The sequence below is a fragment of the Tursiops truncatus genome, chromosome 18, assembly GCF_011762595.2.
Source record: "Tursiops truncatus isolate mTurTru1 chromosome 18, mTurTru1.mat.Y, whole genome shotgun sequence".
NCBI lineage: Eukaryota > Metazoa > Chordata > Mammalia > Artiodactyla > Delphinidae > Tursiops > Tursiops truncatus.
In genome coordinates this window covers 61,841,624-61,856,759 of record NC_047051.1, presented here as the reverse complement: position 1 = coordinate 61,856,759, position 15,136 = coordinate 61,841,624, and the positions used below count along the sequence as shown (strand labels likewise).

At 44.5% G+C, this 15,136-nt stretch overlaps 1 protein-coding gene across 1 annotated transcript in view; it reads right to left on the bottom strand.

Annotated features, from left to right (window-relative positions):
* Positions 1 to 14,643, bottom strand: part of GPC6 (glypican 6) — a 1,080,872-nt gene extending 1,066,229 nt beyond the window's left edge. Inside the window, exon 1 of the mRNA XM_019920897.2 lies at positions 13,854 to 14,643. Within this exon, the coding sequence (XP_019776456.1) occupies positions 13,854 to 14,013 (160 nt within the window). The 5' untranslated portion in view covers positions 14,014 to 14,643. The remainder of the gene's footprint in view (positions 1 to 13,853) is intronic.
* Positions 14,644 to 15,136: the final 493 nt, after the last annotated feature.

Genomic DNA, 15,136 nt, shown 5'->3' with positions numbered 1-15,136 from the left:
TTTTCATTAGTGGAGAAAAGTGAGAAGGACAGACCAAGCCTTGTTATGAGGTATTAGCAAATGAAATGAGACACAGGAAGAAAATGAAGTTTAGTGAAAAAGTTTTTATCAGACAGAAATTTCTAGAAGGATGCTTAGGAGTAAACTGGAAGGATAGTTTGAGATCTTGAATGTCAAACCAACAGGGTCGAAATTTATTCTTAAGCCACTGGAGAACCAAACTGACCTTTGATGGTTTAAGGCTTAAAATTTAAGCCAGTGGGTCTCAAAGTATGATCCAAGGACTATCAGTGTCACCTGGGCACTGGCCCCATCTCAGAGCTACTACATCGGAAACTCCTAGCATGGAGCCCAGCAGCCTGCACTTGAACACACCTTCTGGGTGATTTTGAGAACCACTGGTTTAAGCAAATTAAAATAATCAAGGCAACGTCACAGCTATATATCCTTCTGCTGGTGGCATGCGCAACACAAACCAGTGAGAATGGTCTGAAAGAGAAGTTTCAGAGCCATTTCCAAGTAGAAGACCAAAAAGAAGAGAAATAAATGTTTTTGAAAGATTTGCTATTTGACATTTAACAGCATTTTAGGATCACCTTTTAACGTTCCATTAAAGCTTCTCTCTTAGAAGGAAATTAAAAGTGACTAAGTCTTAGAGTGGGGATTACAGCCTACTAGGTTTTCTCTCTCCTCTTCTGATTAAGAAATAGGCAGATTTCTCATCACGGTACGTGTGTCAGGAGGGAATTGGGGAAAAAAAGAACTAACATTTACCGAAGATTTCTGTCAGGCTGTTCACATGCATTATGCCATTTAATCCTCACAAAAAAATGTTATAAGCCAACCTATAGTATTGCCCTTTTATATAGATATGGATCCTGGGATTCAAAGAGGTAAGGAAACTTTAAAATGATCGATTAGTAAGCACAAAACAAGGACTTAAGTCCTTTTGCTTCTGTATGGTACCATCTTCCAGGAAGTCCAAAGATTCCCATATAAACAAGGAATTCATATTATTTCCAGTTCACTTGATGTTTGAGAGATTCTTTGGAAGCGTTCATCTTGTTTATGGAATGGGGAAGATATTTTGCAGATACTTAACTGATTCAATATTTTTGCCCCTTAATTCACTGTTTTCTTACAAGCTTCCACCTCCAGAGGCATGGGTATCTGCTACTGGACCTTTTCAGGAGAAAAGTCTTCAAACCTGCATGAAGGGCTTGAGGTCCAGCCAGGAAGAGAAAGGGTAGCAAACCCATCCTGGCCCCAGAGGTCGCGGGAAGAAAGGAAGCACGGGGATGGTAACGGCTCCCCACGTCTTCCAGTTTCTCCTCTCTGAGCTTTGCATCAAAACAGGAAGCCAAAGAGAAAAGGGATTTCTGGCTCAAATTCTGCTTAGGACCCTGGGAAGAGATTGCCCGGTGGGCTACCTGACACCAACCTTAGGGTAAACTTGGAGACACAGGGCGCTCAGAGGGAGGGCTGCACCCACACCCAGGGGACACAGGTCTGGCCCAGCAGTTCATACAGCCCTGCTGGAGGCTCAGAAGGCAGCTGAGTGGTAAACCAGAAGGTAATGAAGGCTACAGGTGGGCCAGAGGCCAGATGAGGGACAGGTCAGGGCTTCAGGAGGCCTACAGGGCCAGAATAGCCAACGTGAGGGTGAATACTTCAGGAAAGGGGGCTACCAGGCCCTTCCCAAGTTGCACAAGATCAGATCATAGATATCAGTTGTGCGGGCCAGCAGGACCCTGGAGATGGGAGGAGCCCAAGGAAACTCCCTCTTCCCCCTGCTTTCCTGGGGAAGAGACACTTCCTAGACCCATGGAAGAGACTGATTTCCTTACCTAGCGTTTGCTGTTTAACCAACTTGTATATAGCCTTTATTAAATGCCAGGCACTATTCTAAAAGCTTAAATGTTAATTCATGTAATACAATCATAACACTGAGAGGTAGGGACTGTTAGCATCCCTGTTCACAGATGACGAAACTGAAGCACAGAGAGGTCCATAGTAGAGCGAGAAGTCAAAGCCAGCCTCTGCTTAAAACCAGAGAAAGTACCCCACATGATCCACTGTTACTGAGAAGAGCTTAACTGATCACACTAAAATTTTTTACCCATCAAGTTACCCAGCAAGTGGGAGGTCCTGAGAAAAACCAGATGGGTCGCGTGAGTGAAGCAGCAAAGCAGGGAGAGGAAATCGTGGGCCTTTTCCCATTGGAGTGGCAACGTGTCTATGTTTTCAACTTTGGGGAAAAAATATGGTGGCAGTTCACATACTTCCTAAAGGTCTTCCAAAAGCTTGTAAAACAGGTGAGCTCCCGGAGTGAGGAATCATGCCTTATCTGCATGGCTGGTTTTCTCTTGTCCAGTGACCACTGGAAAATTGAAATGCAGAAGCACTGCTTGGACCTAAGTGAAATCGAAAGACGTACTATTTCTCTATTGTTTTTTTAAATGGAAAATGTCCAATTCGACCAGTGTTTCTCAGTAATGTTTAATTTTTTTCCCCAAAGCCCAAAAGACTGAAATACCAACCTCAGACCAAACCTTAGTTCAAAGGTCCTGAAGTTCACTTTGCAGGGAGCACAGAGCCGCCTATTCGGGAAACCCTTCACCCCCCTGCCCCACAGGTGGACAAAACGAACCGTCAAAACAACAGAAAGGGAGGCAAAGGCAGACTGGATATAATTCTAAAAGCTCAGTGTACTGCTTTCAGAAATACACTGTCATTTTTAGGATCAAAATGAATGGACTGAAAGTACAAGAGGCTTTCTGGGGCTTCATTAATTATTTTTTTCCCTGATGAGGTATTACCAAACGGGGCCACTACTAATGGTGACACGATCGCAGCTCCTGATGGCCGGTAAAATGGGACACGGAGCCCAGCGAGGTGGCAGATGTATGGCACCGACAATATATTTATTGGAGATTTGGTTCAGTTTTTCAAATCTAACATGCCGCTGAATAGGTCCTGGGATACAGTGTTTGTACAATGTCTGTTAAAAAATGATTCTTTCCGGGAGGGGAAAAAAAAAAAAGAACAGTGCTTTCAATGTTCACTATCCTTTACATCTGCTGCTCAGCTGGAAACACTGTTAAAAGGCCATTAGAACCTTAAGGTAGCAGACCTCGAAGGCTCTGAAAGCCAGGGAGCAATTCGCTGTTTGTGTGAGAGGAGCAGCCCAGCCACTTCCTCTTCAAGGGCTGAAAACAGCTTCTGTCATGAGCCGTGAAAATCAATTCCACAGGAACCAGGCTGAAATGTGGCCGAAGGTGGTACACCTACAGGCTGGCGCTGCACGGCAGAGCCTCCTCCTGGGCATCCCTGGCACCTTCAGAAGTCCCAGGCAGCGGCTCCCCGTCAGTGCCTGGGAGGAGATGGGCAGCCTGAGACTTCCAGAAACCTCCAGGCTTCTCTCTTAGGACACTGGTTCTCTCTAACGCTTCATTAGGTTAAAATGAGAATTGTCGCCCAGCACGAAGACAGCTTCAGGAAGTGTCACCCTGGGAAAAGCCTGCTCTCGCTTATTTGTATTCCATCTTTCTGTTTTTCCTGATGATACTAATTGGGAGAGAGGCTCTTTTTCTCCCAAAGAATACTGTTTCAAAGCCTTTCAAAACAGAGAGCAGTTTTAAACTTTTTTTTTCAATACCACATCATATTTTTGAAAATAAATATTTCAGAGGAATCACAATGGCTTTGTCAAGAGTTGTACTTTATAAACTAATGGTTAGAAAGGTTAAAACTCACTTTAAAATGCGTTACAGGTTTCTCAGTTATAGGAAATTGTTATTCCAGTGACAAAATGCACCTTTGTTACTACATAGAATTAAGATAAGTATAACCTATATTTTTATATATAGTCAACACTTTATTAAACTGCAAACCTTTGTATAATTTAATAATAAGCATGTTCTGGACAAAAATAAATCGCCATTCTTTAATCATAGCAGTTAGTTTATGTTTATGCATATAACTTCTTACAATATTAAATTATCTATCTTTACAGCAATAACCCAGGCTGAGAAACTGACTCAAAGTTTATTTGTTAAATTAATATAACAAAATGAAAAAGTACAATTTCATGGTTTTCTGCTGTGAATATCTGTTGCACCTAATGTACTGTTTTAACTGGAATTTAAGTGTGATCACCCTACATGTATTTTTTTAATTAAAATAGAAAAACATGGGTTTATACAATTTTTATATGTCTAGTATACAAAACACATCATGAAGATCTCTGATTTTAAGAAATCCCCAAGTTCCTTTTTCTTGAAGAAGGGAAGGTGGTAATTGAAGAGATTATATGTAATGATTTTGTTGATGACATAAGATTTGCCGCTCACAACCTATAATATTCAATTGAAATTGACCTTTTATGAGAGCCATATGGTAATATAGGTGAAATGAATATATTCTTTATGGCAGTCATATAAAATATTGGCCTAAGCTTTTTTTTTTTCTTTTTTTTGCGATGCGCGGGCCTCTCACTGCTATGGCCTCTCCCGTTGCGGAGCACAGGCTCCGGATGCGCAGGCTCAGCGGCCATGGCTCACGGGCCCAGCCGCTCTGCGGCAGGTGGGATTCTCCCGGACCGGGGCACGAACCCGTGTCCCCAGCATCGACAGGCAGACTCTCAACCACTGCGCCACCAGGAAAGCTCCCAGCCTGAGCTTTTAACATAGTACTTGACCTCCTGGTGTCTGAATACCCCCAAGTCTGTGAAAGAATATTGAATAAGATAACCACATAATCAAATGAGTAGTAAAAGCACAGTAAAAGCCTTTCACACATTAGCACTTGATAATGTAAAAGTAACAGTCAATTATGTTCCCTAAATTCAGTGCAAACATATAGCTGGAGGAGAGGCTGGAACAGATCAAGCAGGAATGTTCAGGAATCTTGCATTTCCAGATAATTAATACTTCAGAATTACAAATTCTTATTTTCCAAATAGAGCTCCCATTATGTCAAAGAGCACTTAAACTCTTCAAAATCATTTGTTAAACTTTTTGCTACCAAAAAAAAAAGTTTAAAAATCAGCGATCTTAAATTTTTTAAGTTTTAAAAACTCCCAATCATTGGGATTTGGAATAAAATAGGATAAGCAAACAGATAAAGGACAACATTTCTTACTTCCTCAGGAAAAGAAATTAAGGCCTGTCACTTGAAAATATCTCTAATAGCCAAAAGCATGGTGGCTCTTTCAAGTTCATTGCAAAAGTGCTATTGACTTTGAGCTATTCTGACCCATTAAGAAAATAATAACTGAAAGTTAGTCATCATTTTTTGGAAGACCTCAGAGTGCTTTCTTTGCAAAGAAAAGAGTTGCCTCAACTTCATTGCAGCCTTGAGAGGAAACACCCCTAGTTCCCTGAAATTCAGCAGAGGAGCACTTGCCCCTGCTAATCTCAGCTGTTCTGGGGGCACAAAAAGAGGAAGTCGATTTCTCAAGAAATCCAAGAAATGTAAGGAGCAAATCCACTAGCTGATAAAGCCTACAGAACACTGGTGTGCATGTCCAGAATGTATTATGCTACATCTTTAATTAAATGTGTATAAAATGAAGGGTGACCAGCTCCAAATGTAGTCTCCTTGTACCTGGAAGTCAGGAACAAACGGCTAGATCTGCACAGGAAAAATAGCTCAAGGCGGGATGGTGCCGGGGAGGGGTGGGGGGAGGGTTGGTATTACTCTTGACCAGAAATGTTCTAAAAAAGACCCCCAAAATGAGTCCTACATACCCATAGGGAGCCTACCATATTAGCAAAGAATAATAGGGATCCTACCGTGAAAGAAACTTAAAATGACTTTTCCCAGTTCCCCTTTAAAGCAATGCTGTGGTTTTATTTTACTGGCGCAGAAGTGCCCAGGGCAGCTGGGTTAGGCCCCTTCTGCTCCCGGCACAGGTGATGACCGATAGAAGGGAGTCAGTCACTCTCTTTCCCTTGGTCCCCCTAGTGGTCGATGTAGACATTTGGAAGAACGCTGAGGAAACAGGGTCGGGGTGCGCAGTTTGGAAGCAGCAACTCTTTCTGGGTGGAGATTCCTACCCAAGGTCAAGGCGAAAAATAACACAAAATCATTGCTCAGATATGACTGTCTCCCCTGACAAAAACATGTACTTAAAACCACATTGAATGCACCCAGAATGTGGCCCCCAGAAACTCAAAGGATGGTGCCCAGACCAACAGCATCAACGTCACCTGGGAACTTGTTAACAATGCAGATTACAGGTCCTATCCCAGAACTACTAAGTCAGAACTTGTGGGGATGACCAAAGCGTTTGCGTTCAACAAGGCCTCCAGTGATTCTGATGCATGATAAAGTTTATGAAGCACTGCTCCAGACCACTGGCTCTCTTCCCTAGACGCACATCAGGATCACTTGGGAAATTTTCAAAAGAAAGGAAGAGAAGAAGGGAGGAAGGGAGGGAGGGAGGGAGGGAGGGAAAGTACCCTTCCCAGACCAATTAAATCAGATTATCTGAAGATGAAGCCCAAGTGCAGGTATTTTTCTTAATATTTCACATGATTCCAGGATAGCCCTGGCTCTTTCCAACTCGAAAGAGCCAGTTGTTAAATCTTCTGGAATTTTGTAAGCCAGGTGGTGAGCTGTTAGTAGCTCAAGACCGGTCACAGTGGGAACATTTAAACCACAAAAATTGGCAAATGCTACAAATCAGGTCTCTCCACACACTACCCTCCAGAGAGCCAATTGTTTAACATTTATCAGTTCACCACTGGCCAGAGTCGAGGAACACTGGTTTAAAGCAAGAATGCCAAATACTTAATTCAGAAAGTCTGAGTCATTCCTCTCAATTCCTCTGATACCCCTAAGTTCCTTATTAAGATTATGAAGATTAACCAAGCATTTCAGTGGCCATATACGTGAGAAAGGTGACTACCAGCCTGTCTTAGGGTATAACTGTGACTAGTTCAGATTAACAGCCGTAGTCCTTCTCCTTTCTCTTCCAAGCATGGGCATAGGAGGCAATTCTGGAATGAGAAGGGTGGGTAAATCTGCTGAGGGACTGCTGAGGCTAGTATGCCTCATCAACAGAGAGATGCCCATGGGAAGAAATGGTCCCTTTCTATGCCTCTGGGCATTGCCCCTTTGCCTCTTGGTACTCCAGTAGCCATCTTGTTTCCATCATGGTCCTGACCTGGATGATGAATGGAATGAGGATGGAAGAGCCAAAAGATGGGGAGAACCTGGGACCGGGTGATACTGTTAACTTTCTACTTTCTCACTCCTAGAACTGCTCTATGTTGGGACTCCTTCATATGTAAAAGAATGGCTCGCAGTGATCATGTAAACTGGAACTCTCATGCTTTCAGGGCCTTCTTTCCATAAAGGCAATGAGTGTGCCCTCTGCTCCCCCCACCCCTTCTTGCTGACTCTATACTCACGCTTCGGAGCCCATCGCTCTTCTTCAAGGAGGCATTTCCATAACCCTGTGATCAGAACACAGGATCCTATAATTTTTCCATTTTTAAAATTTTTTTCTTTTTATTTATTTCTTTACTGTGGCCGCACCTCCAGGCATGGGGGATCTTAGTTCCCCCACCAGAGACCTGAACCCACGCCCCCTGCAGGGCAAGCACGGAGTCTTAACCACTGGACCACCAGGGAAGTCCCCACATGATCCTACTGAATGCTTTCCCAGTGCCAGGTACCCTAGTGCTGTGCACTCATCTCAGCCGTTCACTGTTAAAGGTGCCCTTAATTTCTGCTTCCCTGCTGGGATTAAAATTCCCTGGGGCCCTACAGCCAGTCCCTGGCGTGGTGACTTACACATAGTAGGTAAATAAGAACTAGTTATTGGAAAAATGAAACATAAATGACTAAAAGAAATGGAGAATAGGTTATAAAAATAATAACCTGAATAATGTGTAAATGTGGAATCAAATTTCTATTTTTCTTTGTTACTAACTGGTGCATTTGTTTAAAAATATTTTTCATCCAGGGTTATTAAAAACTCTTAAATATTTCCATCCAGGATTATTAGAATTTTTAAACCTTTACCCAAGAGTTAGCACTATGAAACCCTTTATTTACAAACATGCCATCCAGGGAGTCAACTACACTTTCAAACACTCTCATGTAAATCACTAAAAACTGAGTAATACTGGAGAAATCTATGAAACTACTTAAAGTCTCGTTGTGTGCCAGCTAAAGAATTTAAGAGAGCAGAATTTGATCTGCAAAAGGATTTAAGCACCAAGTTTGAAATATTAATTATTCTGTTTATACTGGCAAGACAACTCTGAGTCACCTTGCTGGCCTTGCTAGAAGTCTTTTGAGAGATGTGAACTAAGGAGGAAAAAAAAGTCCTATGATGTTACTTTTGTGGGTTTGAATATGAATTAAGACTAAGCTAATGAATTATTTTATCAATAATTCCTTTACTACAGTTTTTATCCTAAACTCCTATTTCTATAAAAATCTAGTGACTGAATGGTAGGTCACTTTGGTTTAAAAGGGCTCAATTTTATATTTTGTTAAGTGTTCATAATACCCATAATTGTAAAAGAACACGAGTCACCCTCTCACATAAATTATAATGCAATGTTTATACTACAGTATTTTAAAGAACATAATGCTGTATATTATAAATCACTTTTGATAGTGGCCTACATTTCTGCTCACAAGCTATTACAATGCAGCACGGTTAAAAGATATAAGTTTTATGTAAAAAAGTGTATCAGTCAACTCAAATGAACTCTTATTCTCAACGATGACATATCATCTTCTAATTAAATCAGCTAAGATAACTCTGTTTGCAAGGATCATTCTAAAATTAATTCCCAAATCAAGAGTCTAACAAGCGGTACTCCTAATAGTCCAGATTTTAGATTGCTTTGATACCTGGAATTAATGTGAATCTTTTAGTAATCTAGTGACTTGACAAATCATAAAAAAAACATTTGAAGTTCCGCTAACTCATTTCCACCTCACAGTGTTCTTCGAAAGGATTTTAAAGACATCGTCTAACTAAACAGAGGGCAAAGAAATCAGAACTCTGTGAATCAGGCAGCTAAATGGAAATTAAATTATTTATCCCAAACTAGGAGATTTAATATGTCTCCAAAAGAGTAAGACTTACCAAACTCTGTTTTTTCATTTATGTTAATGTGATATCTACATGTAAAATTGAAAAAAGAGTTGGGTTAACAGCAAACGTATCAAATAAGTTGGTTTGCTGGGGAGCAGAGGGAGGGAGAGCTTTTCCCCGGGAAGCCCACCAAAAAAAGGAAAGGACTGCTGGACGAAGGCCAGACAAAATGAAGCATTACATACTTTGAAATTTGAAAACAATAAAGAAAGACTAGTATACTAGTCTAGTAGACTACTAGATACTAGTATTAGTATATATCTAATACTACTAGAATACTAGTATTCCACTAGTATATCAGTGGAATATAAGAGAATATTTTTTTTAATTTTAGACTTTGAGACAGATTTTTAGATTTTTGAGATAGATTGATATTAAAGAGATGAGAGAGGGCTTCCCTGGTGGCGCAGTGGTTGAGAGTCCGCCTGCCGATGCAGGGGACACGGGTTCGTGCCCCGGTCCGGGAAGATCCCACATGCCGCGGAGCGGCTGGGCCCGTGAGCCATGGCCGCTGAGCCTGCGCGTCTGGAGCCTATACTCCGCAGCGGGAGAGGCCACAACAGTGAGAGGCCCGCGTACCGCAAAAAAAAAAAAAAAAAAAAAAAAAAAGAGAGAGATGGGAGAGAATTTACTGCTTTCTTAATATCAAGCTATAGCCCGACTCTCAAAATACCTGACATAGGAAAAAGGTGGCAAAGTAAATTATTGAGAACAGAGTTTGTTATATGTTTTTCCTAATCTGTGGGGATAAACTTCCCTCTACCCCCATGATAATTTCCTGGAGTAGGTTTTTTTGGACTAACCCAATATTCAGAAAGTAGGTCCAGTATATTGAAAAAAAACCGACACATGTTTTTACTTTCTATCTTTCATATAACCAGATCTATACAATGATCGGGAAAATGCAGGAGTACACAGACAGTTTACTGGTGGTAGCGTAGCCAATTCCAGAGAACATAAAATCCAAATTCAAAGTGATTTTGAAAAATTGTAGATGTTGCAAGTAAATAGAAAAATACTCAGCTAGAACTGTGAGCGAATGCATATGGTGATTGATAATACCAGGCTATAGATGTATTAGATGAGGAAAGAATTGATTTTACATGCATTCATTCGACAAATACAGAATGGCAGTGGGCAAGGTGAAGTGGATGGACTCCAGTGCCTGGGGTCAGAGTGCCGGCGTTTGAACTCTAGCCTCATCACTTGCTATCTGAGTCATCCTTGGGCAAATTAATTATCTGTCTCTGTGTTGCTCGGTCTTTTCATCTTTAAAATGGGGATAATGATAGCATCTAAGTTATTAGAAAAAGTCAGTAAGGCAATGTTTAATGTTTTTAAAGTAAGTAATGTTTTTCAGATAGGTGCCGGGCACATAGTGATTTCTACATAAAAGATTGTTAAGTAAAGTTGCAGTAGATAAATGAAAAACATTAACCTGTAAGCCAATAAATTACCACTAGTAAGCAACACATGCATATTATAATGAATGACTCCAAGAAGGCTCAAAGCATAAAATAGAGGCACCGTAAGCATAAAACAACATTCCCTGAACTGCCCAGACTTTTAAGCAGATGCTCTTTTCAGTTTTGAGTTCCTTTAGAAGTTTAGCGCCATCAGGATGAGTTGGATTGGAAAATGAGATAATATTTCTGATGCTGGAAGAAAAACTGGCATGTTTCACACTGACCTTTGATCAGAGTAACAGTGCTAACAAAGAACTTGATGCTACATGGCTCAATATCTTCCCAGAAGATAGAACAAGAGAAAATAAGCAAGCACACTTCGAAGGCTTTTGGCTAGATATCTGGAAACATTTTGATACCACAAAAATTACTAAGCATTAGAATGGATTGCTGAGAGGGGCTCAAGGGTCTATTCCTTTGGAGGTCTTTGAAACAAGAACAGATAGTCTATCTGATCTGCCTGGGATGGTTTAAAATCAGGGCTGAGGGAAGATTAATGGTACAAGCTGCCCCCTGAAGGCCTCCTCTTTCCCAAGCACTCTCTGAGAGTCGAACTTTATATATTACCCATCACAGTCCCTCATCTGTTGAGTTTGAAGAACTCCCTTTTATCCTAGAATGGAAAAGGGCACACTATTTCACAACTGTGAGTTCTGAGTAAAACTTTAATAATGTCATGATGAAACATAATGTCCTTATTACTTCTCAGTTATTTTACCAGGCAAGCTACCTGTAAATATCTTTCAACTAGAAACAGCTCTCAAGAACCTGAAATCTGAACAGCAGTTCCTTTAAATTCATGTTCCCTGGCAGACTAACAGCACATGCCACTTCTCAAGCAAACCAGTAAAAGTCCAAACAAGGCAAAGGATGGAAAGGAGTTGAAGGGAAGGATAACCAAGATATACTAGATAATTAAAAGTAAATGGTATCAGGAAGGAGGGAAGAGAGGAAGAGTGTGTTCATTTAATAACAGGACACCTAAGTGATCATTCCAACAGCAATAGGTAGCACTGAGTAAAATTTACCTTGAAAAAATGTTGGTCCTTAATATACAGTTATCTTTCAATTCATTTCTTTTCCTATCAGATGTGCCTCTGACCTCCCAGTGACCTATAGCTTGAGTATTTCCACTGGCACAAAGGACAGGAGGGTTTAGGCAAACTCAACAGTGCCCTTAGTCCTAGAAAGTGATTTTAACAAAAGTGCACACGTTTTAGAAATTCACAACTGATTAGCAAGCACTGTAATTGTCAAGGGGTGGAGAAAAAAGAGGAAAAAAACCCTCTGTAGTTAAAACTCTACTGAAGAATTTATCTCAACCACTGGCAATGTTTCAGGAAAGTCAATGGGGCCTACAGAAATCATACACACCGAAAACCTTCCCTCTGATATGAAGGAGATTTGCCTCTGGTAAGGATGAACTGTAGTCTGCTGAAGGTCCCATTATCCACTAAAGAATACTGAAGCAATTTAAAAATACTTAACTCTTTTCTTCTTTGAGATATCTTATCTGAAATCATGTTGGGAAATATGTGTGTTTAAAAGAGAGTTTGAAAAAGCCCAGATGAGAGGAGAAAAAGTTCCTACAAGAAGTGGTCCATACTCTACGCCTTTAAAAAGTTGAATTCCCTGAGATTGGGGGGGAGGGGAAAAAGCAAAGCTGATCCTTATCAATTAATTAAAAAGAATGAAATAACAGTAGACAAAAGGGAAGGAGAGTTAAGAAACTTAAGGAGCTGCGGGGGCAGTGTCTCTCTATTCACTGATTAACAAATTAAGGAGCTCTGGAAAAGGGAGAAGAAGTGACAGGGAGAGAAAAGTGGTCTTATAATTCACCACAGGTTCCGCCTCCGACTCACCAGAGGCTGCCTCTGTCTGGCTCAGAATTAAAAAAGGCTCCCTGTATATAATGCTCCGCGCTGTTGGCGTGGTGTGTACGCTGTTTTTTTCAATGCCTGTATTTCTAGAAATGTGCTCATTCCGGTGTGAGTAAAAAAACCCACTTGTAGAGTTTGTGGATCAACCGCAATAAAACAGCAATCCCACCACGTATCGAAACCGTGATGTTTTAAGATCTGTGCAAAAATGCTTTCCCTCCAGCGACCAGTTCTTTGGCAAAACGCGGAGAGGCTGGTAGAAATCCAGCGTTTCGACACGACCCTCCGAGGACCCTGAGGACTCCAGCTGCCGGGTCAGCGCAGCCCGCGCCCCCGGAGCATCTCCCGGCCTCTCTCGCAGCCACAGGATTACCTCTCCCCAACACGTTTCATTCACCGAGCCCCCGACAAGCTCGGGTTCGGTTGGAGCTAAGAGCCGGAAAACACGCACCCAGGCTGCCGCGCAAGTTGTCGGAGGGGCTGTCGGTGGAGGAATGCTGGTGGCCGGGCACGCGGGGGACGCGGGGTCCCGGGAGCCCGGGACGAATCCACCAGCGAGCCACCCGCTCAAGTTGACTCGGCTTCCCAGAACGGGCGGCCGAGGCCGCGCTCAGGACGGGGCGCGGCGCCGGCTGGCCGGGGTGTCCCCGAACCGCGAGTGACCAACCGCAATCAGGGAAGCACTGAGAAACCGTAACGGGAAAGCCCGCCCCAAATCTCAAACGGGCAGCCCACGAACTCCCCAGACCAGCCCGGAACCGCCGACGTCGGAGGCCGAGTCCCCCGGTGGGGTTCCCCCCGACACACACAAGCCTCTCCCGCCCGCGGCCCGGGCGCCGGGCGCCCTGCCTCCCCGAAGGTCAGGAGAGGGGACCGAGGGGCGAAGGGAGCCCTCCGCGTCTCTCCACCGCCCCCGCTGGCGCGAGGGCGGGAGCGGAGAAGGCGCCACTCAGACTGTGGCGCTGGGCAACACTGCGGCCGCAGTTCTTCCAAGTTTGCCTGAGCGAGCGGCGCGGAGTGGGCGCCCCGCTCGGCGATCTGCCCTCGCGCCGCGGCCGCCCCGGAGGGTGCCGGGCTCCCCGGCCCGCGCGGCCGGGGCCAACGACGAAGGGGGCGCGAGGGCGCGGGAGGAAGGGAGGGAGGGAAGGAGGGCGCTCCCGCGTGTGCACACAATGAGGCAGCCGAGACGCACACCTTCACCCGCGGGCAAAGCCGCGGGAGCATCCGCCGCCCCGCACAGAAGCGCGGCGGCCGGCAGAGCCCCGACAGAAAAGTGAACACCAACAACTCAGCAACAGGGGGAAGGCGGAGGGCTTCCGGAGGCGCGGGAGACGTGCGGCCGCCGAGGGCTACAGCCGGCCCGGGCCGCGCGCTCGCGCTTACCTGCGATCTCCTGGTAGGGGATGTCCGCCAGGCTGAATCCCTTGGCACCGTACGCCTGGCGGACCTCGCCGCAGCTCCGAGCCTTCACATCCGCGCCGGCCGGGAGGGACAGCAGCAGCCCGGAGAGGGGAAGAATCACAGCCCCGATCCAAGAAGGCATGGTGCAACATGCAAATCCAGCTCGGTGAACCCCGGGACCCGTGCGCTCTTCACCTTGCCCCTCAAGCCGAAAGCCCGCCAGAGCCGGCGGCGCGCTCCTCGCCGCTGCCCAGCGTCACCCCCTTCCGCCAGCCGAGGGGACGAGCAGCGCAGCCCTCTGGACTATGCTCAGCAAACTTTTATATGCCTGATGGAGGATGGCAAGCCAACCAGGGCTGGCTGGGAAAGCACCCGCCTTGCTCCTCTGGCCCCCCAGACCGAAAACGGTGCAATAAAAACGAGAAAGAGGAGGAAAAGAAATGTTTAGAAAACCACCATGGGGGGTTGAGAGCTGCGATCCGAGTTCCGAGCCGCAGAATTATCTAGCGCGCGGCGAGCTCGGCTCGCGGGAGTGTGCGGCGAAGGTGGGGACGCGCGCCGGCTCTCCCGGGAGGGAGATGGACAGGCGACCGCGGGGGTGTGCGCGCGCGAGTGTGTGTCGGTGTGAGCGCGGGGTTCTTGGGGCCGCGTGTGCGTGGAGGTATGTGTTGGGGATATACGGGATCTAGGGGAAACCTCAGCTTCACACAGGCTGAGGGAGCCTGTGAGAGTCCTCCTGAAATAGGAAGAGAGAAATCCTGGAGACAGACACTGGAGGCAAGAGGGAAGGAAAAAGGAGGGGCGGGAGAGAAACGTGCTACACATTGCACAGCCGAAATTCAGAGGCAGAGTCGAAGGCAAAACCTGGACTGGATTTCTTTCTACTCGGTAGAAGAAGGGAGGGGGGAAAAAGGGAAAGGTTCCTATTTTCTCATTCCCTGAACATCCTTCATGCTGATCCGAAATGCTACCTTTAAATGCCATAACAAAGTCATCTAGACACAAAAAGCATTTTGCAGTCATTAACTTACGTTAGTAAGCTATATTTTTGTGGACGTAAAGGACAACACAATTCCAATTGTTGCTCTGAATATGAGAAACAATTCACGACCTACTGAAACCCAAAGGCAGCGTAGAAATGAACAATTATAGGGGAAACGCAAATAGCAGGGCACAGTCACTACTCTAATTGCTGGTCTCATTTCTCTTTGACTTTGTTTTTCTTCTGTAAAGGCAGTTCAGGCGCACATGAGAGATCAGTAGTT